This window comes from Podarcis bocagei (genome assembly GCF_964188305.1).
Source record: "Podarcis bocagei genome assembly, chromosome: 5".
Lineage (NCBI taxonomy): Eukaryota > Metazoa > Chordata > Lepidosauria > Squamata > Lacertidae > Podarcis > Podarcis bocagei.
Genome location: NC_138129.1, coordinates 24,288,087 through 24,315,923, shown reverse-complemented (window position 1 = coordinate 24,315,923; position 27,837 = coordinate 24,288,087). Strand labels below are relative to the sequence as shown.

Genomic DNA, 27,837 nt, shown 5'->3' with positions numbered 1-27,837 from the left:
GGTTATTTTTGTAATTTGTGTGTTATTTGTGTTTGTTTGTTTGTTTGTTTTTCTTGTTGTATAAATAAAATAAAATTTAAACAAAAAACAAAACAAAAAATCCCTCTCTTGGGAAATGTTTGGTAAGATTGCTAAAAATTTGCGGTAAGTCTTGTAGACCCCCCAACAAAGTTTCCTCAAGTGTGCCAGTTGAGACACAACGCTAACCACCCCATGATGTTGGCTGCCATTTTCTTCTTTGTGTGCAGAGCTGCCTTTGTCCTGTCACACCTTAGAACTGGCAACAGTGAGGTGCTGGATTTGTGGCCCAATCCAGATGTAACCAGGAGACCTTTGCTGCTGACAAACATTGTTGGGTTCAGGCACATAAATGAACGTCAAAGGCTCCTTATGGGGTGGGTGTAGAACTGTCTTCTTTTTGTTTCATGCAGTAATATATCTGCTGAAAGGTAAGTGCTCAAAGCTACAGTTTCTAGCTCAACCCAGACATGATTAGAATACTGTTCCTAGATCTAAAAATAATGGCATGTGGGCACCAAGGGCACAATCACTGGCCTTGAACTGTGCCTGCACTTAATAAGATGAATCACACCTACACTACTCAGAAAATGGGACCTCTAAAGTGGCGTTTCCCAAACTATAAAACTCTGGAGAATTAAAGTTTTGCAAGATGTTAATACATTTTAGCTCCATACTTCCCTCTGGTGGCAACTTGGTGAGCTGTCCCAACCCTCCTACCTGTACATTGTACATTGTACAGTTGTTTGTCAGTGAGTCTTAGAACTTCCTCTTGCTGTATCTATTTGACTTAGCTTTTCAGATGCCCACTTCGAAACAACTGGCTCAGGCACAGGTATCTACCCAGCATATTGTAACACACCACCCCAATCTCCCTGAGAGGTGAAAGGTTTCAGGGGTTGCAGGCATGTTGACCAGGGTCTTTGCTCCCTTTTGGGACGATGAGGCATAACAGAGTCTGTGATGCCTCTGTAATAAACAAAAATCTGCCCTTATTCCCTTATGGGGGACACAAGAGCCCTTATAGAGTCCTTTGTAGGTTCTCCATCGGTAGGAGAAAATAACAGGCCAACCAGAGACTATGGAGAAGCAAAGCAGCTAGTAAGCTTGATCTTTATTGAAACTGTTGCAGCAGGGTGCTCCCCTCACACTCAGGAAAGGAGGAGGACCCAGAACAAAAGTGGGCCTGGCCTTATACAGACATTTTAAATTGCCTTCCCTGGAGCTCAAGACCACACCTCCATACATCATACATACATCACAGAAGGGGTGTAACCCAAGACCACCCCCCACAAACATCATATCTACATCACAGAAAAGGCGGTCTACAACAGAAATCTGAGTGCGTTGTTTATCTCCTGTCTGGCAGGTTACCTGTTAATGGTCACTTGATTGGATACCCTGGGGAGCCTGGCCAGTCTTTTGTAATGGCAATTGTTTAGTTCCTGAGCCAGGTCACAGGCTCACCCTATTCATACACACACAAACCCTTAGGACAGGATTTGTGAACAAAAAGACAATGGGGAGGCTTTTCCATTTTCCTTCAACCTTGCAGAGAAATATTTGAGGCCAATTTGGGAGGGACAAAATGGTTTCAGGACTTTTTCTGTGGGGTTTCAGACATGTGGTTTATATATGCAGTTATGAACATTTATCTTTTATATACATATGTAAGACCTTAATTTTTTTTTATTTCACCTTTATGATACAGTATATGGTTTATTTGCGCATAAATGCAACCTGCTCATGGATGAAGGGATTGCATAGCCTCCAACATTTCCCCGATGAAAATAGGGACATCCTATTCCATAATAATAATTTTACTCCGGGCTACTTCCAACACATATAAAAACATAATAAAACACTAAACATTTTTTTTTTAAAAAAAAAACCTTCCCTATACTGGGCTGCTGTAAGATGGCTTGGGGGTTGCATAACTCCATACCCTCCATTATTTCTCTCATGAAAATAGGGACGTCCTAAGGGAAAGAGGGACATTCCGGGATCAAATCAGAAATGGGGACGGCTTCTGTAAATCCAGGACTGTCCTGGAAAATAGGGACACTTTGAGGGTCTGGGATCGCAGAGGATAAGAGGTAGGAGGCCCAGCCAGGAAATTATAAGACACCTGCTTCTTGGGAGAAAAGTGATGACAAACCTAGACAGCATCTTAAAAAGCAGAGACATCACCTTGCCAACAAAGGTTTGTATAGTTAAAGCTATGGTTTTCCCAGTAGTGATGTATGGAAGTGAGAGCTGGACCATAAAGAAGGCTGATCGCCGAAGAATTGATGCTTTTGAATTATGGTGCTGGAGGAGACTCTTGAGAGTCCCATGGACTGCAAGAAGATCAAACCTATCCATTCTGAAGGAAATCAGCCCTGAGTGCTCACTGGAAGGACAGATCCTGAAGCTGAGACTCCAATACTTTGGCCACCTCATGAGAAGAGAAGACTCCCTGGAAAAGACCCAGGTGTTTGGAAAGATGGAGGGCACAAGGAGAAGGGGACGACAGAGGACGAGATGGTTGGACAGTGTTCTCGAAGCTACCAGCATGAGTTTGACCAAACTGCGGGAGGCAGTGGAAGACAGGAGGGCCTGGCGTGCTCTGGTCCATGAGGTCACAAAGAGTCGGACATGACTAAACGACTAAACAACAACAAGGAACACAAGGGGGCTTCCTGTGAGCATCTTCTTATCCACTGTGTGAGCAGAATGCTGAGAAAGGTGGACAACGATCCACATTCCTTTGATATGATTGTCACACTCCAGACCCTGCTATGATCATTGTGAACACTGAACACAGCGATGTCCAACTGGTCGCCCGCGATCGACAGGTAGATCCCTGGTCGATCGTGGCCGATCGCAGGATCCTTATCGATTGCAGAATTAAAAGCAATGTGCAATTAATGTTTTATAGCCTTCTGCCGACGTTAGTTGGCCTTGTTTTTTTTTTGCGCTTGTCTGTGTTGTAGTTAATGGATAGCCTTTCCCCCCTACTAAAAGAAGCTTAGCAACTCTGCCCCCCCCAAAAGCTCAACAACTTCTTTTGCCTCTCCCCCCTAAATAAAACTCTTCCTCCCTCCAATGACAATGGGTAGACCATTTTTTTTTAATACTGGGAGTAGATCGCAGTCTCTTGGGAGTTGGACGTGCCTAACAGATGCTAACTGTAATACGTATGAGTTACTCGTGCTTAAACTGGTGCCTTTCTCGTTTAATTTGCCTTGTTAAACCTTTCTGACTGCACAGCCCCTTCTCATCGTGGCTGCCTCAGTCACTGGCAGAATCCGTCAGTGGGTGTTTCTTGAACCTCTTCCAAGATAAAAGTTGTTTGACACCCAGTCTCCTCCTCCTCTCACTGCGCGGGAGTCTTCTGCGCAGGGAAGGCGTGGGTAGCGGAGGACCTGGGCTCTCCTCAGTGATGTCCAGTGAAGAGTCCTGGAGCCCTCTCTCCAATTCCCCCGTCTGCCCCCCTTTACCCCTGGTGTTGCGCTGATTGGCTTCCCCCTCTACTGAGCTATTTCTCCCCCTGCTGCTGGGTCCTTCGCCAGCATCATCTGGGAGCCTCCCCTTCGCCTTTCGCTCCGATGTCAGTTCCCTGACACTAACCAACCAAGAACCATGCTGGCCTGTAAACTGGATTGCATAGGTGTTATGTATTGAGTGGAATAGGAGCCAAAATGCAGCAGTCTGATTGGTCCTAGAACAATAGGATTTAGAATGCAATAGCCTGATTGGTCCTAGAACAATAGGCTCCAGAATGCAGCAGTTTCTCAGATCATTGCTTAGTATAAATTGCTAAAAAGAAGAAGAATGATGAGATAAAATAATTACAAATGGCAAAGCTCTGATCTAGACAACTTTATTGGAAGATTTGTGTTTCAGCCGGATCACGCCGAGATTCCATTGGATGACTGTGGGAACAAGTTGTCTCCTTCTCTGCAGAAGCATCCTGTGTCTCAGGTACTTTATACTGGATCCACACAGCGCAAGGCGCAGTCAGAGAAGCAGCACTTCTTCACCCCTTTGCACTGAGTGTCATGAGTACACTCATCCCTGAATATTTTAGGACATTTGAAAACTTTTTCAGGGCAGTTTTTAGGCTTTTCTGTAGTAAAGATGGGTGACAACACATAAGCATTATACTTTTTCTTTTTAAAAAAATGTTCTACCCATAAAATGATTCACCCATAGCCACGTGGCTCATTTTTCAAAGCCCTGAAATTAGCATTTAGGGATCCCCTTGTCAGGGACCTAAGTGAATGAGGTAACTGGAATCGTGCCATTTTTAGGTTCCAAAGGCTCTTAGACATACAAGTTAGTAAGCAGACGTGGAACATCATTTCATGCAATTGGCAAGCCACATGAATAACTATACTAATAATTTATTATTTATACCCCGCCCATCTGGCTAGGTTTTCCCAGACGCTCTGGGTGGCTCCCAACAGAATATTAAAAACAAGATAAAACATCAAACATTAAAAACTTCCCTAAACGGCTGTCTTCAGATGTCTTCCAAAAGTCAGATAGTTGTTTATTTCCTTGACATCTGATGGGAGGGCGTTCCGCAGGGCAGGCACCACTACTGAGAAGGCCCTCTGCCTGGTTCCCTATAACCTCACATCTCGCAGTGAGGGAACCACCAGAAGGCCCTCAGAGATGGACCTCAGTGTCCTGGCAAAATGATGAGGGTGGAGATGCTCCTCCAGGTATATATGAATGCTCTGGACTAGGTTCGCCTGGGATTCTGCTCTTCCTTTGCCAGCTGCAAAGCACTATCTGCCAGCCATGTTTCATGCCCTGAGCTCCGTCTCTGGCTCATGCTGCCTCCTCAAGCTACTGACCTTCTGGACCCCGGACTGGAAAGCGTACACTCTTGGAATGGATAGGTTAAGGCTGTCCACAGACCTGGCATGGTCCCCAGCCTGCTGGATCAGACTGAAGTATGATCGAGTGCAGCCTTCTATCTCTCGGCGGCCAATCAGATGTGCCTATGAAGCCCAGAAGCAGGAAAGAGACACAAAACTCCTTTCCCACTCATGGACTCCAACATCAGCAGCAGAGTAGACTCCCAAGAGGAGTTTAAGAGGAGTTTGGATGGCCATCTCTCATGGATGCATTATCTGAGGTTCCCTCTGTGCCTGACTCTACCATTCTATGATCTACTGTGGGGAGAGGCATTCTGCTGTTTGAATGTTTGACGTTTTATTATGTTTTTACATTTGGCTGGAAGCCACCCAGTGTGGCTGGGGAAAGAGCGAGGTATAAATATCCTTAGTATTGTTTTCTTAATAATTATTAAATTTGCATACCGCCCTATACCCGCAGGTCTCAGGGAGGTTCACAATATAAAAACACAGAATAAAAACAGAAACAACAGAATAACCCCTCCCCCCCCAAAAAAAAACCCCACCACGTTTTAAAAGGGCGTTGGATGACAATCAACCAAAGGCCTGGTTAAAGAGGAACAATTTTGCCTGGTGCCTAAAGGTGTATAATGAAGGCACCAGGCGAGCCTCGCTGGGGAGAGCATTCCACAAACGGGGAGCCACTGCAAAAAAGGCCCGTTTTCATGTTGCCACCCTCCGGACTTCTTGTGGAGGAGGCACATTAAAAAAGACCTGGCAGAAGATTTTATTATTATTATTATTATTATTATTATTATTATTATTATTATTACTGCAGTAATATCATGACCAGTAGCTATCAACCATAGAAAAGCATAGCAAACCTATGCATTGTACAGTGATACAAAATACCTTACCTTTCTGTGTATCGAGACATTCCGAACCCCGTAAAGCAAAGCAGCATTTCTGTTTTCCTTTACAATCGGCATCTTTATTGCAGGTATTAAAATTCTTAATATCTTGTTCACTCTCCGGTGGACAGTGATCCGGTTTCACTGCAATAGAGAAAATTCAAGATATCAGACTAAACAAGGTTGTGCTGCAGAAACGAGACTCTGCTTAATTCTGTCACTTAGTGCCTGCTTGTACGTTGCCAACTCTGAGTCTGGCATGGAGAAACTGAGGATACTTACTGGGGATGTTGAATAAAGCTTAAAGCAGTTTCTAGACTGGAAGCATCTCTCCCACAAGAAAAGCATGCAGGCTCCAAGTTAAAAGAGAATCCTGAATCGATAAACAAACTAGTTGTATTCAACTCACGGAAGGGCCATACAGATCTCCCAGGGGAGGCAATACTTGCAGTAGCCCTGTACTGTTGTAAGGATCTGTATTATCCTGGGAGGAATGATCCCTGCTCTCCTCCTCTGATGCTGTCCAGGGGGTTCCCCCACACCCCAAATGCCAGTGGGGGAGGGGGAGCTGCCTTCATCATTTGCATAACCCTGCCTCCTCATCTGCACAAGTTTTCTGAAGCAATTGATTCCCTACACTTGCCACACCCTGTGAAGTACCAGTTGTAGCATCAGGATGGGAAGCTACTGTAATAACAACTTTCAGAACAATCCTAAGCACAGGAAGCTGACAAAAAACTATGCTGGTATAAATTAAGGGGGCATAAACTACCCCAGTCCTGGAATGCACTCAGGGCACCAGGGAGGGAGTACAGGGGACGCTCGGGTTGTGAACATGATCCATGTGAGAGGCACGTTCGCAACGCGCAGCACCGCATCTGTGCAAGTGCGGGTTGCTATTCGGCACTTCTGCACATGTGCAAAGCGCGATTTAACGCTTCTGCGCATGCGTGAGAGTCAAAACCCAGAAGTAACCCGTTTCAGTACTTCCGGGTTTGGCGCGGTGCACAATCCGAAAATACGCAACCTGAAGCGTCTGTAACCCGAGGTATGGCTGTAATGCTGACTGAGTCTGCTACTGCCTGGCAAAATGGAAATAGGAACATCATCCCCTTGGGATGATGCCCACCTGTTAACATGCCAGGGACGGTTCCCAAGCGCCCTTATCTGGTGTGTACGAACTGCAAGGTTGGACACAGCTCATGAGAAAACAGTGTGTGATCAAGTGCACAGGAATGCAATGGACAGGGAATGGTGCACTTAGTGTGGCAGCCAACCAGAATGCCCCAGCCACACCCAGGACGCAACCCACCAATCATGCAGCTACACGCAGCAACAGGAAGGCCAGATAAACAAAGGCACACGGAGGATTAGAACACACTCTGCACTCCACATCACACAACTCACAAGCATCCCAGACGTGCACATAGGTTGCCACCCCCCACCCCCAACATATGCCCACAATACCCCCCCTAGAGGCAGGAACTGGAACACCATACCATTCACAGGCTGGAGGCAGGTTTTGCCGCAGGGGCCTGGGCAGCATTTCAGTGAACTTGGGCACTGAGTGTCGTTCAAGCACCGGTTCCCAACGGGTTTCCCATGGCAGATGGCATCGTTGCGAGGACAATCCCCAAGTTTAACTTAAAAAATGGAAAAAGGAAGAATTTCAGTGACACCAGTGAGAGTGCAGGTATAGTTAGGTGCATTCTTCTGAGAGAACAAAAGTAGGGAGAAGATGCAGAGACAAATGGAGAAAAGACCTTGGCAGTGAAAAGAAAAAGAAAACTATATATTTTCCCCATCATGTTTCTGACCTCTTGGTTTTACTTTGGGGTCAGCTGGTTTCATCCAAAGGATAAGAAAGACACACACCTGCAATCTCAAAGTTGGATAGATATTATTTGTGGGGACCCAAATGTACTACTAGGATCCAAATATATTATCAGCAAATACTGACCATCTTTTCCTCACATTTAATTTGCTAATTTCTTTAAATAGATCCATCTCCCACTTTTCTGGAGAAAGTCACAAAGCAGTTTGCATAGAAATATTACAACAATGGGCATAAATTAAAACTGTATAATGAATCAGACAAGCACTGCAGGAGAACTGCATTATCCCCAGCTGCTTACGTGTTAGGAAATAAACCCTCACAAAGCCCATTTGGGAGCCCCAACACAACCGGACCTTTCCGAGCAGTTCCCCTCAAGACTTACTGCCCAAAAAAGGACGTCCCTCGTCAGCAGCACAAGTGGGTGGCGCCACTTGGCACAGGATGAAGAAGCCAAGGAAGATGAAAATGCTGGTCAACCTCATGATGCTGTTAGCAACTGCCCCTCAGTCGGCTGATGAGAGATGGCCAAGGTGGGCATTTATATATCCTTTGGCATACAGCTTTGGAATGGAGGGGCCACAAAGCATCCTCTCAGAAACAAGCCAAGACTCTTGTTTTTCTGGCTTTTCATGTTGAGGAACAGGTAGATTGTGTCCAAGGCCCATTTAATTACCAATTTAGCAAACATTCCACCTCCCAGGGGAGTCCTGTAAAAATGAAACAACTGTTTATGGGCTAGGAGTCTTCAGCAGAGAATTCTTGGCTCATCAGAAAGTTCCCAAGAGTCCTCAGGGGAAGCCATAGTGGCAGCTGAACGAATATGACAGTGGTATCATTTGGCAGTACAGAGATGCTCCAGGTATTCTTCTGCTCTGTTTCCTACAGGCTACAAGAGGGGACATTATTCAACTGGACAATTACATTATACAGTGGACACTCGGGTTGCAAACATGATCCATGCGGGATGCACGTTCACAACCCGCAGCGTTCGCAACCAGCGTCTGCACACGCACAGGTTGCGATTTCGCACTTCTGCACATGTGCAAAACACGATTTAGCGCCTCTGCGCATGCGTGACTGCCGAAACCCGGAAGTAACCTGTTCCGGTACTTCTGGGTTTCAGCAGTCTGCAACCCGAAAAAACGCAACCTGAAGCTACTGTAACTCGAGGTATGACTGTATATAATCTGTATTTTTTTTCTTACGTGACCCCGTTAAAGGTAGAACAGACAGTATTCCCAAATAATTCCACGAAAAGCACAGGATTTTGGACAATGGTAATGTGCTCAATGTGAGGCTGCTCTGTACCTAGACCTGCAAAATTCACCTGTGCTGAGGAATCTACAATGGCTGCCAATCAGTTTCTGGACCATGGTCCTGGTCTTGTTATATATAACCTAGAACTTTGGATGCCAATTTTCTGCAAGGTGTGAGGGGAAGAAAAAAGCTGCAAGATAATGAAGCCCCCACAGACAAACACTACCCTATTTTGCCATTTTGCTAGACGATATTCATCCAGATTCAAGCTGATCATCACCTTGGTTGCCAGGAAGGCTTGAAATCTTTTCAGACAGTGAGAAAGTTTCTAAAAAGGCTGCCTTTTAAAATCAAGGATCCATGGAGGAGGCTCTTACAACCGGTACCAAACAATTGGGTGCCCAATGTGGTGATTTCCAAATGTCATACTATGACTTCCATCATCCCTTGCTGGCTGCCACTGATGACAGCTGTGGTCCAGCGACACCGGGATAAAACCCTACTTTGGCTAATGCTCTCCCTCTAACAGAGGTATCAATTGGACTCAGAGGGTGAAGGAAAGGGCAGTGGCAGTACCAGATTTACCTATAAGCTAAACAAGCTATAGCTTAGGGCCCCACACTCTTGGGGCCCCCAAAAAAATTTAAAGGAAAAAAACTGGATGTACATTTCCAAAATATACATATTTTGTTATGTGCAAATGGCTTTAGATACCTATGAGGTTCATAAATTACCACATAGCATATATTCAACAAGAAAAACAGCAATAATTTGTTGTTGACAAAGGACAGCTGGACATATAAAGGGCCCCATTACCTTCAGTAGCTGAGGGCCTCATCAAACCTAAATCCAGCCCTGGGCAGTGGTGCTGGAGGCAAGGGGAAGGTAAAGGTAAAGGGACCCCTGACCATTAGGTCCAGCCGTGACCGACTCTGGGGTTGCGGCACTCATCTCGCTTTATTGGCTGAGGGAGCCGGCGTACAGCTTCCAGGTCATGTGGCCAGCATGGCTAAGCCACTTCTGGCGAACCAGTGCACGGAAACGCCGTTTACCTTCCCGCCGGAGCAGTACCTATTTATCTACTTGCACTTTGACGTCCTTTCGTTTGTTTTTGTTTTTTAAATAATATTTATTAGTAGTTTCAGAATTATAGAAAATAATAATAAAAAATAAAAAACAAAAAACAACACAATAATACATAATAAGAGAAAAAAGAAAACGCAAAAACAGTACAACAGTACAGCAAAAAGATAAAAAGAAAAAGGAAGACAGAAAAAAACCCACAAATCCCAAATTACATATCTATAACTTCCATTTGCTTGTTTCATTGACCTCCTCACACCTCCCTTCTTGCATTCCAGTTCAACTAGTTATTTCAGCAAACTTTCCATCTTTCTCAATTTTTGTTACAAAATTTATCTTAACAATTGAACCTAATAATTAGCTCAACAAATCCTTTCCATCTTTCCCCATATTCTGTTATTCAAATTAGCTTAGTTTATTTAACCTTATCTTACCCTAAAATACCTTAAAGCTTAAATCTTAGTTTTCAAATATACATAACTCCTGATATCATTTCTGCTAGGTTCATATAGTTTCATTCCAACATTTCCCCTAATATTCATTAATTTTAAGCTAATTCCCCAAATAAAAAGTTTTTATTTATATTTTTTCCCAATCTTCATCCAACGTCTCTTCTTCCTGGTCTCGGATCGTGTCAGTCCTTACTGTCTATTCCATCTAGTCCATCAACCTGGAAACCTTATGTCCGAGGCCCTTAAGTCTCTTCCATGTCACTTCTGCAGTTCTTCTTCTTGTTGTTTATACTTGCCCTTTTCTTTAGAATGCAAAAGGCAACATTGGAATCAGTTTGTTTCTCTTCTTTAGCTATCTGTCAAAGTGTTCCATTCACAGTCGATGAACCTCTCCAACAATTTCTGTCTCTGACACCCCGTTCCCAGGTTAGAGACGGTGGAAACTTATCCTTCTTCACTCCCTCTCCTGCTAAGGTTGAACAAAGTCCCCCCCCCTTTTCTCCTACTTCCAAGGGGGTTTCAGTAATTCTGAATGAAGGAAATTTAGACTTTTTTAACAGCTTTCCAGGCTTTAGCTTACAAAGTTTTTGCTTTAGTCTATATACAAAAAGCAGAAGGCGGACTTCCTGTTTTGAACCTTCCCGCTTTGATGCCAAATTCAGATATTTCTTAATCCAATTTTCCGTTTCTACTCACGGGTACTTGTTTTAAATCCAATTGTCCACAGGAAAAAGTCAGTGCTCTCCGGTAATGGCTGTGTGGCTTCACTCCGTGAAAATAGCAATCAGTTCGCAGCACTGCGCCACTCACCCCACTTCGCTCCGGCGCCCCAAAATGGGGTTCCCAGTGAGTGGGGGGTGCTCCTGGTGCCCTGCCGAACCCCACGTTCCAAGGCTTCCTCCGCCTGGGATTTCTAGCGGGTCCCCACCTGCGCCACGGTGGGAAGACCCAGTTTCCACGGAGCCCGTTCCTCCGGTCGGAGGAACTCCGCCATTCACCAATGGCGCTGACCCGGAAGTCGCACTTTGACGTCCTTTCGAACTGCTAGGTTGGCAGGAGCAGGGACCGAGCAACAGGAGCTCACCCCATCATGGGGATTTGAACAGCCGACCTTCTGATCGGCAAGCCCTAGGCTCTGTGGTTTAACCCGCAGCGCCACCCGCGTCCCAAGGGGAAGGTAGGCTTGCTGAAATACTGGGCCTATGGAGATTGACTTCACCAAGTTTATCCCAGCCTCGAGTCTAGAGCTATTACAGGTAGTTCACACATTGGCAAGTTAGAGTTACTCAGAGTGAACTGACTCATTAAGGACCCCTTAAAGGATGTTTAATTGGTGCCTCATCTCTTCACGATGGGGGTTTGGGGTATAAACATTTGATCATCTGATTATCCAAAGTTACGAATCATTAATTGAACTAGGGTCCAATAATTGTGTGTGAAAAGAAGAATCCTATGAATTTGTAACGCAATCTGGGATTCCCAGTTTAACAGATTCCATCTCCCTTGTAAAACAATGCAAATGTCACGTTTAATGCTCCATAAAAGAACAGCAAACATTGTTTCCTGAAAGAATGTTGCATCGCAGCTGACCCACTCCAAACTACTCATTCTCGCCTGCCACCACCACCACCCCGCCCCACAATTTCTGAAAGAGGCATTTCTTCATGCTGCTGCATTTTGGCTATATGTTCTCTTGTGTAATTTTGGTGATTTTCTGAGCAAAAAATCCTGATTTGTGGAGGAAGAAAGCAATGCTTCCTCAGCATATTGAAAGAGCCTTGTGCTTGCAATTTGGGCCAACAAAGAAGAAACATTTTTCTGAGAACAACATATTTGTAGACAAATATCAAGAACCATTGTGAGATAATACTGAGCAGACGGAGCCATAGTTTGCCTTCCAGACCCTCCAAGTGTCCCTATTTTTCAGGGACACTCTCGGATTTACAGAAGCCGCCCCTGTTTCTGGTTTGATCCCAGAATGTCCTGCTTTTCCTTAGGATCTCCCTATTTTCATCAGAGAAATGTTGGAGGTCTGAAGTCCCTGGGTTTTTTGGAGAAATGTTGGAGGGCATGGAGTTATGGAACCCCGAGACAGGGAGATACAACCTTTCGAAGACAACTGAAGGCAGCCCTGTATGGGGAAGGTTTTTTGTTTTTAGTTTTAAAAAAGATCAATGTATTATTATGTTTTATATATGTTGGAAGCCACCCAGAGTGGCAACCCAGTCAGATGGGTGGGGTATAAAATTTATTAAATAATATTATTAAAATAATAAAACAATAAAAATTATTGTTGTTGTTATCATTATTATGGAATAAAGGTAAAGGGACCCCTGACCATTAGGTCCAGTTGTGGCCGACTATGGGGTTGCGGCGCTCATCTCGCTTTATTGGCCAGCATGACTAAGCCGCTTCTGGCGAACCAGAGCAGTGCACGGAAACACCGTTTACCTTCCTGCCGGAGTGGTACCTATTTATCTACTTGCACTTTGACGTGCTTTCGAACTGCTAGGTTGGCAGGAGCAGGGACCGAACAACGGGAGCTCACCCTGTCGCAGGGATTCGAACTGCCGACCTTCTGATCGGCAAGTCCTAGGCTCTGTGGCTTAACCCACAGCGCCACCCGTGTCCTTTATTATGGAATAGGGCGTCCCTATTTCCATCAGAGAAATGTTGGCAGGTATGTTAGGCTGTATATACATGATATCTTATTCAGCTGTGGTCCAACAACACCTGGATAAAACCAAGTTGGCTAATGCTGCTCTTCTAATCGATGCAGTCAGAGGGTAAGGAGAAGGGCAGTCATGATGGAGGCAAAGGTGAGATAGGATTTCTCAGAGACTGGCTTTGCTAAGACTATCCCAACCCCAAATCTGGAGTCATTACAGGTTGTCCATACATTAGGGGAGTAGCGGTTAAGTTAAAATTGATTCATTGAGGACCCCTTAAAGAATATTTAATTGTTGTCTCATCTCTTCACAACGGAGGTTGGAGGTATAATCATTTGATCATCTGAATATCCAAAGTTACGATTCATTAGCTGAACTTGAGTCTCATAATTGTGTGTGAAGAAAGAATCCTATGAATTTCCAACGCAATCCAGGATCTTCTCTCCCCCCCACCCCAGCTAGCTTAACCAGTTCCATCTCCCTTGTAAAATAATGCAAATGTCACGTTTAATGCTCTTAGATGCATCAGAGAATAGCAAACATTGTTTCTGAGAGAGTGCTGCATCACAGCTAACCCATGGAAAACTACACGGAAAACGTTCTCCCTACCCGCCCAAGATTTCAGAAAAGGACAGTGGTCTTTCTTCATTCCCCTACTTAAAGTAAGCTACTTTTCCCGTGATAATTTGCTAAGAATTCCTCACTCAGAATATTGCCACAAACGCTGCCCCAATTCCATTGCCTGGGAAGGGAACTGCAAAAGTGGGGCAGTGTTTTGGCTCTGCACAGATCAGTTGAAGGAAACTGCTGTATGCCTCTGGCTTCCCCAACCTGGTGCCCTCCATATTCTTTCCCCACTAGTCCCAGCCAGCATGGAAGGCACCAAGTTCACAAAACCTGGCTTTTGAGTGATGCTGTGCTTCCAGGCTGCCACCAGAGTGTACTGTTAAGATGGACACACTTCCCCTTTCAAACTTCATAGTGTTTGTAAGAGCTGGTATCCTATTACAGATTTTAGGATGCCTGGCATTAAACTTAAAGGTAAAGGTAAAGGGACCCCTGACCATTAGGTCCAGTCATGGCCGACTCTGGGGTTGCGGTGCTCATCTCGCTTTATTGGCCGAGGGAGCTGGCGTACAGCTTCCAGGTCACGTCACCAGCATGACTAAGCCGCTTCTGGCAAACCAGAGCAGCGCATGGAAACACCGTTTACCTTCCCGCCAGAGCGGTACCTATTTATCTACTTGCACTTTGACGTGCTTTCAAACTGCTAGGTTGACAGGAGCAGGGACAGAAGAACGGGAGCTCACCCCGTCGCAGGGATTCGAACCACCAACCTTCTGATCATCAAGCCGTAGGCTCAGTGATTTAGACCACAGCACCAGCCACGTCCCTTATGGCATTAAACTTACAGGCCTCAATAACCTGTCTATGATGCGTAAATATAGTTGCATGTGTGTAAATGTCAAATCCAGTGAATTCTAATTTCCTGATAGAACAATGGGTCAATTTCTTTCATTAAGCATTCATATCTCTTTCTGATAGGCATTTCTCTTGAGCTCTGCATCTGAACTGCATTGTGCAGGAAATGTGATATTCAGTTAGCTATTAGGCTTCTCTGTTTTTATTTCTCAATATTGGACATATTGCTAAGTTATGCAGCTTCCAGTTCTGCCTGGTCTCCTTTTGGGGATTTCAAATAGCTTTAGTCCCTCAAAAATAAAGCTGAACTTTGAAACAATTGCAAAAGAAATTGCTTTTGGTATGTTTGTATGTTCGTTTGTTTTAGCCAACAATCAAACCAGGTAGGAACAAACACTTAAATACCCAACTCTCCCCCTCCACAAACACAGATGAATGCCAAGTAAAGGAATACATCAAAAGATTCCAAAGAGTCCTCAGGGAGAGCCATTGAATCTAACACACCCCTCGATTTTCAGAACCTTGAAACAAACAAACAAAAACAAAAAAAGGATTTCCTGTAAATATGCCATCAAATCTAATGTGCACTGTTAAATCTCACAACATTAATTTGTCCAAAAAAATGTGAGCATTAGATTCAAGTAAATACAGTAAATCTGCTCTCATTTGGCAGTACAGATGCTCTGGGTGTTCTTCAAATCCATCTCCTGCAGGCTGCAAGAGGGGACCTTACTCCAGCTAAGTGTCACAGTTGTAGTATTTATAATCTAAATTCTATCTTGTGTGTCTCCAAGTTAAAAATAGAACAGACAGCGTTCCCTGTCCAATTCCATGAAAAGCAAGGGATTTGGGACTACTGTAATGTTCTCAGTGTGAGGATTCCTTGCACCTAGGCCTGCGCCATTCACGTGTGTGGAGGAAACTGCAATGGCTGCCAATCAAGTTTCTGGACCGCGGTCGTAGTCTTGTTACTGACCTAGAACTTTGCATGCCATTTTTCTGCCAGTTGCAATGGGGAGCAAAAGGCTGCAAGATAACGGAGCCTCCCACAAACAAACACTATCGAATTTTGCCATTTTGCTAGATATTGCTCATCCAGATCCAAGCTGATCCTCACCTTATTGCCATGAAGGCTTAAAATAGTCTTAGAAAGACAGTGACACAAAAAAACTCCTGTTTTTCAAAGATTTATGAAAAGGACAGTGGTCTTTCCTCATTCCCCTACTTAAAGAAATGGACAAAACAGAAAGCAACTTCGTGAATGATAAGTACCCTCCAAGACTGATTTTTGCTTAGAATTTCTCCCTGAGAATATTACTACAAGTGCTGCAGACCTTGGAAGGGATCTGCAAAAGTGGGGTAGTGTTTTGGCTCTGTACAGATCTGCTGCATGCCTCGGCCTTCCCCAACCAGGGGACTTTCAGATACTTGGGGTGACAAATCCCACCAGTCCCAGCTAGCATGGAAGACACAAAGTTGGCAAAGCCTGGTGTTTGATTGATGCTGTGCTTCCAGGTTGCCACCAGAGTGCAGTCTGCTGTTAAGATGGACACCTAGTTCCAGTTCCCCTTTCAAACTTCAGGTGTTTGTAAGAGCTGGTATCCAATTAAAGATTTTAGGATACCTGGCATTAAACTTACAGCCCCCTCCCCACTTTACTTTTGCCAATCATTCTGGGAACTGCAGCTTACCCCTCTTAGAGCTACAGTTCATGGCGCCCTTAACAAACCACAGTTCCCAGGCTTCTTCAGGGAAAGTAAAATGCTTTAAATTTATGATGTGTACACAGGCCAGGGACACAGGTGGCGATGTGGGTTAAATCACAGAGCCTAGGACTTGCCAATCGGAAGGTCAGCAGTTCGAATCCCCGCAACGGGGTGAGCTCCCGTTGCTCAGTCCCAGCTCCTGCCAACCTACCAGTTCAAAATCACCTTAAAGTGCAAGTAGATCAATAGGTACCACTCTGACGGGAAGATAAATGGCATTTCCGTGTGCTGCTCTGGTTCACCAGAAGCGACTTAGTCATGCTGGCCACATGACCCGGAAGCTGTCTGCAGACAAATGCCGGCTCCCTCGGCCTATAGAGCGAGGTGAGCGCGCAACCCCAGAGTCAGTCACGACTGGACCTAATGGTCAGGGGTCCCTTTACCTTTACACAGCCGATATAGCTCTCCCTGACCCTGCTAGATTTGAGCGCAGCGATGACTCTCCTCCGGTCTATAGATTTCTACCTTTCTTCTCCATTCTCACAAAAATAAAATAATAATCATTTCATTTCCCTGTGCGAGGTGTGTGAAATTTCAATTAGAAACAGATCAGATGGGTGAGTGGAAGGTGAATGCAGTCATTCAGGGTCTGGATAGTTCACTTCCTTATCAAGAAGGGTTATTATCAGCAATTAAACTGACATCTTCATATTGCCACTTGATTTGATAATGATGCAATTATCGTGGCTTTTAACAAGATTAAATTGCTAATTGGTTTGATTAAGTGCAAATCTCTGAGCTGAGCGACGCATCTCTTCACCAACAAAGCTTGGCAGGGACTAAAAATGTTCCTGGAGGAGAAGCTTGTCTGGGTGTCAGCCTGTCTGGTGAGCATTTCCTTAGAGAGATCCTTGGGCACAGCGCCATGGTCCAAAATCCCATCTCCCCGCATTCAGCACCAGTCATCTTCCTTTCCCTTTATTCTAGATGCTTCCTGCAGCGTATCAGAAGCCACACTTTTGTTTCTGAACGTTTTGGAAGTCGAACGGACTTCTGGAACGTATTCCGTTCAACTTCCAAGGTACGACTGTAAATGCCAGTCATGTAGAACTGCACCCTAATTTAAGGTTACCAGATTTTTTTCAATGAATCCGGAGACACTGTAAATACATACATACATACCACACATTCGGGACATTGATGCTGCAGCGATGGCAGTGGCAGAGGGATGGCTGCTGCCTTGACCTCAACGTCCACATTTCCCCTTCCTCCGAAGCTTATATCTCCTTTCTCCATGAGCCTGGGCAGCTCCCGAGTTGTTGGTTTTTCGGTGGTGGTGGGGAAGCGGTGCGTGGTGGGTCAGGAATGGAGGGTGGAGAAGGAGGGCTGAGAGCGGTCGTGGCGGTGAGGTTCGGGCAGTGCAATGCCTCCCTTCCTATCGGAGCAGCCCCAATCCCATTCCTACTTGCGTGCAAGCAGGAGGGCATGGGGATCCCTCAGCTGGGAAGGGAGGCTTCCCGTTGCCTGACTGAGAGATCCCTTGCCCCCTCCTGCTTGCATGCAAGCTCTGATAGGCAGCGTGAAGCCTCCCTTCACAGCTGAGAGATCCCCGCCCCACTCCTGCTTTCATGCAAGTAGGAGTTGGGAGGCTGCTCCAATAGGCAGCATGAAGCCTCCCTTCACAGCTTAGTTGCCGGGGTCAGGGAAGGTGGAGGCAGCCCAGAAGCTGCATCTTAGTCTCTGCACCACCATCATATGGGGACTTCTGAGCAGCTCCTGAAGCCAACTAGAGCCAACTGCTCCGGGCTGCTGAGACTGCCGCTGCTGCATTTCCCAGGGACATTAGATGAAATCCGGGGACATTCCAGGGATGGTATTTGTCCGGGGACTTAATCACAAATCCAGGGACTGTCCCTGGGAAACAGGGACATCTGGTAACCCTACCCTAAATGTGTATGTTGAAGAACTGTAGTGTAGTGGTGGATCAAATGAGGAGGGGGAGAGCCATGGATTCCACCTTGAGCTCCTTGGAAGAAAAGGTGCCATATAAATGCAATAAATAAATAAATCGGGTGGAGTAACACCTGTCAGGCTTCAGGGAATCAGCTTCCTCCCTCCCCCCCCCCCGTGGCAGTAGATAAGCAGAACAAAGTAAAGGGAGTCTTCTTACCAGTTAGAAACTTTAATAATCACAGCGAGAGAACAAAGAACACATCTCCTAGAAATGGCAGTGCTCCCAATTAAGGATTCCACCCCCTTACGTCCCTATTAATCTAGATCACTTCTATGTCTTGTAACCTGAGCCTGTCCTCTCTGTGCTTTGTGTGCTTTCTGTTCTGCCACATTATCTGTTCTTCTTGATCTTGGGCTGAGAGGATGAATGCTTTCCAGAGACAGTCAATCTGTTGACCCTCTCTCTCCCAGTGTTTCTTCTCCTAGATGTTCCCCATCCAGTATTTCCCAGCTCCTGCCTTCTGAACTATGCCCCTCTGCAAGCCACTGTTCCAAATCTATACTGTCTTCCTGCTCCTGGAAAGATTCAGGATCCGGGTTAGGAGCAGAGGGAGGGGGAGGCTCCCACCATTCCTCCTTAGTGCAGCCCTCAGCACGGTCCCTGGCAACACCCATAGAACCATGGAATTGTAGAGTTGGAAGGGGCTCTGAGGATCACTGCAACACACTGCAATGCACCAATATGCAGCTGGATTGAACCTGCAACCTTGGCGCTATTTGCACCACGTTCTAACCAAGCCACAGGTGATCTTTCACATTCGAGTACTGCACACCCTTATGCCTTCCTTTGCTCCAAGCCTCTTCAGGTGTGTTGCTGCCTACATTGCCTGTGCAATTGTGGAGGGTTTCCCCAAGGGCTTGCCCCACCCCACACCGAGCCATGCAAAGCCTGCCATTGAGCTCATCCTCGTCTCCTCTGCTCTGCCTGTGCGTGATTCACTCTCGCTCATTGCTATGCATTCCTGGGGCATTGCGAAGCTAGCCGCGCAATCGGCTGGCACAGTGAGGCAGAAAGCAGCACAGTCATTGAGAATGGAAATTCCGAGCAGATTCCAAGCTGGCTCTTGAAGCTCATTACTTCGGCGGCGCCCACAAATCTGCCTTCACGTTTCATTATTTTAATGCAAAGTTGCAGAACCCTTTGGAAGAATGGCTTTGATACCATACAGAAATCTGCCTCGGTTTGCTGCGCGCAGTGGGTCTCTGCTGCCTCTACATTGGCTGCTGCTCGCATGGGATGGGAATGTGCCTGAGCCTAGGGATGTCACATTACACATCTATGCTAACTAAATTTCACAGCTCATGCACCCTCCATCACTTTCGATTTCAGCCGAGGACATTATGAAACAGATGGACGTGCGTCAAATCAGACGGAAGGGACAAAAAGGAAATGTTCTTCTCCCTTTGAGCAAGGACTAGCGAATGAGCATCTGTACACATGGTCAGATTGACGGAAAAATAAAAAATGGGTAAAAGGGGAAGGAAAGAGAAGAGGATGGAAGTTCCTGGGACTGTGAAATGTTCGACCAAGTGGTCACTGGTGGAAAGAAGAGCTGAGGCTGAGCCTCAACAAACCATACATTTACAGCACATGCCACACATGTTTCAAGCACATGACTTCCCTCAAGGAATCCTGGGAGCTGTAGTTTTCCCCTCACAGAGATAAACTTCCCAGCACCCTTAACTGACTAGTGCAGGGGTCAGCAAATTTTTTCAGCAGGGGACCGGTCCACTGTCTCTCAGACCTTGTGGGGGGCTGGACTATATTGGGGGGGGGGATGAACAAATTCCTATGCCCCACAAATAACCCAGAGATGCATTTTAAATAAAAGCACACATTCTACTCCTGTAAAAACACGCTGATTCCTGGACTGTCCGCGGGCCGGATTTAGAAGGCTGGATCTGGCCTCCGGGCCTTAGTTTGCCTACCCATAGACTAGTGTTACCAGGAGCCTGTTTCTGGTCCACTAGTGTCCACCCAACCCCATTTCTCAGTCACCCTACAGAAAACTTTACATTTAATCTCTAAATGTGTTTTTCCCCAAAATACGCATTTGAACATGCATTTCAATGCAGTTAAACTGTTGAGGAAGGCAGCACTCAGAAAAAAATGTGAAATCAGTCAGAAAGCTAAGTTCTGATCCACACGTTAGTCAGAAAACATAGGAACCCTGGAAGCTGTCTTATACCAAGTTAGACAATTGTCTTCATTGTCTGCACTGATTGGCTCTCCTGGGTTTCAGGCGGGGTGGAGGGAACCTTCCCAGTCCTACCTGAAGATGCCGGGATTTGAACCAGGGATCTTCTATACGGAAAGTGGTTGCTCTATCACTGAGCTGCAACCTTCCCCCAGAGAGGCAAGGATCTGGTCAGATGATATTGGAATTCACAATGATGCAATTCATAGAATCATAGAGCTGGAAGGGACCCCAAGGGTCATCTAGTCCAACCCCCTGCAATGCAGGAATCTCAGCTAAGGCATCCATAATTCCTCAAAGTTCTCTAGTCCTGTGCCCTTTGGATTATTACATCTGCCCTTAGTTGTCTTCCCAGCACAGCATCATGCCTGCCTAAAATGCCAGCAATAACTAGTTTGGTTTGCTTGCATGCCAAAGGTAGGAAACAGATGCTCCTTTTATTGGCAGTGATGTAGGTTAACAACTTTTGGCATAACTCCCCAGGAAACTGGAAGGCGCTTTCCATATGGATAGGAGTTGCTGTTGCCATTTTAAAGTTACCTGAACGAATGAGCTGCCAGCCATCTCCATTGAAACTGCCGAATGCTGCCTGTTTTTCTGCTGGTCTCTATGCACACCCTGGGACGCGGGTGGCACTGTGGGTTAAACCACCGAGCCTAGGACTTGTTGATCAGAAGGTCGGCAGTTTGAATCCCCATGACAGGGTGAGCTCCCATTGCTCAGTCCCTGCTCCTGCCAACCTAGCAGTTCGAAAGCACGTCAAAGTGCAAGTAGATAAATAGGTACCGCTCCGGCGGGATGGTAAACGGTGTTTCTGTGTGCTGCTCTGGTTCGCCAAAAGCGGCTTAGTCATGCTGGCCACATAACCCGGAAGCTGTACACCGGCTCCCTCGGCCAATAAAGCGAGATGACTGCTGCAACCCCACAGTCAGCCACGACTGGACCTAATGGTCAGGTGTCCTTTTACCTTTATGCCCACCCCACCTCCCACACACAGAGAATAAACCTTAACAACTTACATTTGGAGTTCACATCAGTCAGGAGGAGAGCATCTCAAGCTGCTGTTCCCAGATACTCGTTGTCTGAGACGGTTATCTTAAACAGGAACCTGGGGAATGATACATTAGACTGAATTTAACATCAATTGGCGAAGCTGCAGTCAAAGGCAACCAACGTAGATTATCAGCATGGTATGTGTGAATGAGCATCAGCAAGTGTTTTTTTTGTTTTTGTTTATGAAATCTTCAGTCAGGCAATCCAATTTCAGCACCAACCCAATACCTGTAGGTTATACAGAAAAACCTGTATAAATTATGCAAATTGGGTAAAATCGAATATTATCCAATCACTCAGCCATGCTCTCCGTCAGGATACTCTAAACAGGTAATAAAAATAGATGGTATTGATGATCACTTTTTGATGCTGTGTTGCAAACAGTGCATGGGAAGAAGTCCTTACACTAAAGAGATGGTTTCACTGGATACAAGCCCCGGCTTCCAAGTCTGGATTTGGCTACCTTCATCTGCAACTCTAGACTTGACATGGCAATTACTCTTTTTCTTCAGACCCCTTTGAAAAAGGAAGGGGGGTGCAGAACAAAAGGACGCCTGAGTGATGCTTAATCATTTGAAAGCTCCGACCTGCTGAGTGTTAACTATCAAGGGGAGAGGTTAATTGGAGGTGTAATTAGAAGGAGGTTTTTAGTCATCATCATCATATATATATATATTTTACATCTCACATTCTTATGAGGAACTTAAAAGGACACTATTGGTGCAATCCTCACCATGTCTACTCAGATGTAAATCCTGTTGAATTCCATGGGGCTTATTCCCAGGTGAGAGGCATTAGGATTAAATCTGTAGGAATACATACAGATACAGAAAAGCAGCAATCGGAGCCAGACTGATTCAGCCCTGCATGGGGCATGCTCCATCATCCAAATGTCTTTTCAATTTGATAGCACCAGTGACTCAAAGCCATTACCATTAATAAAGAATGGGCAGCTTGTGTCATCCTAATGAATCAACTCGGAGATATATTATTGCTTATTGCACTATCCCTGTAGCCAGGAAGCTCTTCAGATTAATGCAGTGGGGCTAAACCATCTGTTTTGCGAACTTCCGTGTAAGATACAGCTGAAAATCTCTAGGAAAGGGCATCTGTGTCTCTGGGGATGAGCCCAGGAAAGTTCATTATACCTTCAAGGGAGGGAAAGTCACTGTGTGTGTGTGTGTGTGTGTGTGTGTGTTTCAACAAGCTGCCCACCATTGTGCCACACAGCTTCACCCTTCCACTGGAGTGAATGGTCATGCAGATCTACTGTCTTTTTTAAAAAAAATAAATATATTGATACAGCAAGAAGAAGAAAAAAACACAAATACCAAATTAAACACCACAGGAACCATAGACACATAATTTTCTTAACAAACAATAAAACATAAATTGGTCTTAGCACTAAAGATCCAACCTCCCATCTATTCCATATTTCGATTTCATATTACTTATTACCAATACTACACACTTTTATCATAATTAAACTTCCTCTTAATATATCTAATTTCTTATATCTACCTTGAAACTATTACTGAAGTTCCTCGAATGCTGCAACAGATTTTAAACTACTATATTTATTTTTCAAATATTCTTAGAAAACCTCCCATCTTGAGACAAATTCCTGTTTTGATTTATTCTTTATTTTTTCTGATAGACCGTCTAGTTTGGCATATTCTGTCAGCTTTTGGATCCAGTCTTGTATAGAGGCGATTTCATTACTCTTCCATTTTGCCGCAATCAGAACTCTTGATGCAGCTCTACTGTCAGTCACTGGGAGGATGCTGTGGTGTCAGGTCTTGGATATGAGCAATGCATTGTGGGTCTGACCTCCCCACAGCTACCAGGGTCTGACTCCCAACCAAACGTTACCTCCATGCCCTTTTCTTTCAGCTGCCAAAGTTTATATTGTTATGAAACTGGGGTTGGGCCAAGTGATCCCTTGGTTTCCCCCACCCTCAGCCCTGTGTTTCTGTGATTGTAAAAAGAGACCGCAAAGATAATTAGTAAATGTCTTGAACAAGTTTAGCCTCTTAGATTCCCTCCTGTAATGGAGATTAGCTGGTGGATGTCCTTAACAGTGACCTGTAACCTGTTCTGAAAGAGGGCATGTGTCTTTCTTCTGAAGTGGGTTTTCAAATGCATGTCTGTGCATAACTGAAAAGGATTAAGACTACTGGCCTGCACTGACTGCAGCAGCTCTCCAGGATTTCACAAAATCAGAGTTGGGACCCCAAGAGTCATCTATTCCAGCCCCCTGCAATGCAGGAATCTCAACTAAAGCATCCAAGATAAGATGGCATTCCAACCTCTGCTTAAAAAACACCAAGGAAGGAAAGTCCACAATCTCCCAAGAGAGTCTTTTCCACTAACTGCTCTTACTATCAGAAAGTTCTTTCTGATGCCTAGGACAAGACCTGCCAAGGAAAATAAAGAATTTATTTATCTATGCAGCAACAGTGGCAAGAGTCTTGATAGCACAAGGATGGAAGAATGAGGAAATCCTGACAAAAGAATAGGGGCAAGAAAAACTGGTGAACTATGCAGAACTGGCTAAATTGACATGTAAACTGCCTTATAAGGACAACTGTAACTTTAAACAAGAATGGGAACTTTTCACAAATTACTTAAAAAGACAACAAAATGAATTGGACTCCTTGGCAGGTTTTGAATAAATTTACTGATTGATAACATGGCAGACAGATAATGTAAGGATTTGTATAATTTTATAACATGCAGAGAATAATATGTGTTGAAAGAGGAGCTGAGGGACGTCCCTGGGGGAGGGGAGGGAGGGTTTATGGGGGGCGAGGAAAAAAGGGGAAAAATAATGAATATGATATGTTTTGATATGTTGTTGAATTGCTAATTTTTTATTTTTTAAAAAAGAAAGTTCTTTCTGATGCATTTCAAATAGGAGTGTTTTCCTATCTTGAGATGTCAGGAATTGAACCTGGAAACATCTACCTTCAAGACATTTGTTCTTCTGCCCCTGAACTATGACCTTATCTTCAACTACGGAGCAGCCACCTGGAATGCCTAAAGCAAGAATGGCATCTTCCTGAACTCCTAATTCAGCAACATAGCACCTAGCGGATCACAAGATCAGGCTGGAAACAAAATTGTCTTACTGTCTGACAGATGGGAAGCTCATCCCGTTAAATATTATCAGGATGCACTAATGAACATGGCGTAAGGCATGCAACATTCAAAAACAGCTAGATAACTTACACAATTTGAAGATATATACGGTACATTCAAAGCAACTCGTGGGAGGGAAAAAGGACATGGCTTGAAGCACACAGCACTGAATGCATGAAAAAACCCAAAATGCAATTAGTGGTGTTTTCACGTTAGCTTTCCCCCTCACAAATAAATGCTGTTTGGACTGCATAGCTGACACAATCAATGCAAATATAGTGTTCAAATTTGAGCTACACTCAGGAACAAATGTTCCCATTCCCTTCTTAGGCTTTTCCCCTTCTTGCTCATCTACACCAGACCCTTCTCTCTTAAGCCTTGGATTGCCAGGTCAGGAGCATCCCTGATCCTTAGGTTTCAGGAGCCAAGCTTGAGACCTATAGGTATGCCCTGGTAATGTCTTGGGGGTTCTTCCTATGCGCTCCCTCCCCCCACTGATCCCTGGAGACGGAGAACAGAGACTTCAGGTCAGCCCTGGCTGTCTGGCAACCCTGCTTAGACCTCATCTGCATTATACATTTAAAGCAGTCTGAAGGTCTCCTACCCAACTTGAGAGCATCAGGACACTCTTCCTCAAGCACCTCCCCAAGCTCATTTCAGGAAGAGTGGGATAACAGCTACATCTCTAGATCTTATCAGCAAGATCAGAAAGAGCAGAAATGTGAAGTTTTTAAATTTCAAGTGTCGGCACGATGAAGGAAGAAGTCTTAGGGTCAACTTTACAGAATTAGACTTTTTGTCCATAAGAAGACTACAGTGGTACCTCGGGTTACATACACTTCTGGTTACATACGCTTCAGGTTACAGACTCCGCTAACCCAGAAATAGTGCTTCAGGTTAAGAACTTTGCTTCAGGATGAGAACAGAAATTGTGGTCCGGCGGCACGGCAGCAGCAGGAGGCCCCATTAGCTGAAGTGGTGCTTCAGGTTATGAACAGTTTCAGGTTAAGTACAGACCTCCAGAACGAATTAAGTACTTAACCCGAGGTACCACTGTATGCAGTACTGCTTATTCACCAGGTTCACTGAGTGGGATGGGAAGAAAGGGGAAGCAGACACATGAACAGGCGGTGCAATTCCTATCGCAGCATCAGCCCCCAAAGCAACAGCTCATCCTTGCTGATTCTTCTGCCTTGTACACACATACACACACACACACATACTGTCCATGCTTCTTTCCAGCCAGCTCTAAAAATTCAAATTGTTTCTTTTCCCCCAATTACATTTAAAAATTATGTTTCAGTTTCTGCCCAGGAACCAGTTGCACTAGGTCTACTGCTTGCACTGTGATTGCTGGCTGTGAGTTTCTGGGTGCTGATAAAGACCTTTAAAGCGCTAAGCAGTAAGGGACCCAACTATGCCTTCACCAGTATCAGCAGGCCTGTACTCAGAGTTCAGCCTCTGGGCTCTACTTGTGTGCCTGTGAGGTGGGCACAAGGAAAGGGGCCATTTTGGCAGTGGCTTCATGCTGGTGATACTCTTTTCCAACTGAAATATGCAAGGCCCATTCACATCAATCCTTTAAGAAGGCCCTAAAGCAGAGAGGGGGGTGCGGGTGGCGCTGTGGGTTAAACCACAGAGCCTAGGACTTGCCAATCAGAAGGTCGGTGGTTCGAATCCCTGCAATGGGATGAGCTCCCGTTGCTCGGCCCCAGCTCCTGCCAACCTAGCAGTTCGAAAGCACATCAAAGTGCAAGTAGATAAATAGGTACCGCTCCGGTGGGAAGGTAAACAGCATTTCCGTGTGCTGCTCTGGTTTGCCCGAAGTGGCTTAGTCATGCTGGCCACATGACCCAGAAGCTGTACGCCGGCTCCCTCGGCCAATAAAGTGAGATGAGCGCCGCAATCCCAGAGTCGGTCACGACTGGACCTAATGCTCAGGGGTCCCTTTACCTTTACCTTTAAAGCAGAGAGGAGAGAACTTCAGGCCCTGTGCTTAAATACATTCCCCTCAGGCCTCTCTACCCAGCCCTTCAGGTGCTCCTCAGGCAACACCTTTCAAGGGTCCTGCTCCATGCCCACTTCAAGTGCTTTTGCCTAGCAAAAGTTGTAAATAAATAGGTGCATGTTGCATCCCTGCCTGTCCTTCACTGGTCATGAATTAGCATTCATTATTAGTTGCCACTGGCAAAGTGAAAGCGAGACACTGAGCAGCAGAGCCATAACAAAATAGGTCTCCTCTTGGGACTTCTTTTCTCCTTTGCAGACCTACTTTGCGGAAGCATAAACACTCAGACCATAATTGATTCAGTATTCGAAACATATAGGCAAGCACTAAATTAATTGAAGGCAAACTCGGAAGTCGGGACTAGAGCTTATTGAAAAATGTAAAAACCACTGAGGCGTTTTACACTCTCCAAATATCAAGATCAGAGAGAGTTAATTAGCAGTTATTCCTTTGGGCTGATCTTTATAGCTTTATACCCTTGGGCTTCTCAGAGGAGTCAACCCCTTGTTAATATTTCCTCTAGTAATATCCCAGAGGGGGCGGCGGAAAAACGAGAACCGTTTTTTTGGTGTCTGAGTAAGAGCAGTCTTCCTTCTGCTGTGCTGAACTAGGAATCTAAGTCACTAAATCATGAATACATTGTGAGGGGAAACCCCACCAAAATTGCAAGAAGACAGGCCTACTGGCTCCAGTTTCAAACCCACGGACATGTAAAGAAGCCATAGATTAGTGTAGGCTCAACCTGGGGTACTTGTGACTTGCACATATCAGCACGGTCCCTCATAAAGATCCCCTGCAGGCATGTCCGCAGTGTCTATACTTTATTTTTATTTATTAATTCCTACGACATGTTCAAGAAATCCAGGGCAATATATATGGTTCTCTCCCCAACCCATTTTGTCTTCCTAACAACCCTGTGTGGTAGGTTAGGTTGAAAGCTGGTGACTGGCTCAAGGTAGCTGGCAAGCTCCATGGAGGAGCAGGAATCTGAACTTGGGTTTCGCCAAGCCCTGTGCTTTCACTACTATACTCTGGTGGGCTCTAATGATGGGGAAACAATTGCTTTGTTCATATTCCAACCTGGGATGTCATGGTCCCAGAACAGGAAGACTCAGATATAGAGTCTTCCAACAACAGGTGCCATGAGGAGAATACAGATCCATTCCCTTGTCCTGCCTCTGTGGATACGCTGACCCTGAAGACTGTATCTTGTACCCTG

The 27,837-nt window shown here is 45.2% G+C and overlaps 1 protein-coding gene across 1 annotated transcript; it reads right to left on the bottom strand.

Moving 5' to 3' along the window:
• Window positions 1-3,867: 3,867 nt before the first annotated feature.
• Window positions 3,868-8,108, bottom strand: LOC308587337 (uncharacterized protein). The gene is made up of 4 exons (XM_081194889.1): window positions 7,999-8,108; window positions 7,279-7,422; window positions 5,786-5,923; window positions 3,868-4,129 (listed from the first exon to the last, which is right to left on the bottom strand). The coding sequence occupies exons 1-4, from the start codon at window positions 8,096-8,098 to the stop codon at window positions 3,990-3,992; spliced, it is 522 nt and encodes a 173-aa protein (XP_081051015.1). The 5' UTR covers window positions 8,099-8,108; the 3' UTR covers window positions 3,868-3,989.
• Window positions 8,109-27,837: the final 19,729 nt, after the last annotated feature.

Bases quoted from the DNA above. Each gene is read 5' to 3' on its own strand.
- LOC308587337 (XM_081194889.1), bottom strand. From the start codon at position 8,098: ATGAGGTTGACCAGCATTTTCATCTTCCTTGGCTTCTTCATCCTGTGC. The intron at 7,423-7,998 runs GTAAGTCTTGAG...CCATTTTTTAAG, and splicing joins GGGACGTCCTTTTTTGGGCA to TTAAACTTGGGGATTGTCCT. The intron at 5,924-7,278 runs GTATGGTGTTCC...TCTCTATTGCAG, and splicing joins CTGCCTCCAGCCTGTGAATG to TGAAACCGGATCACTGTCCA.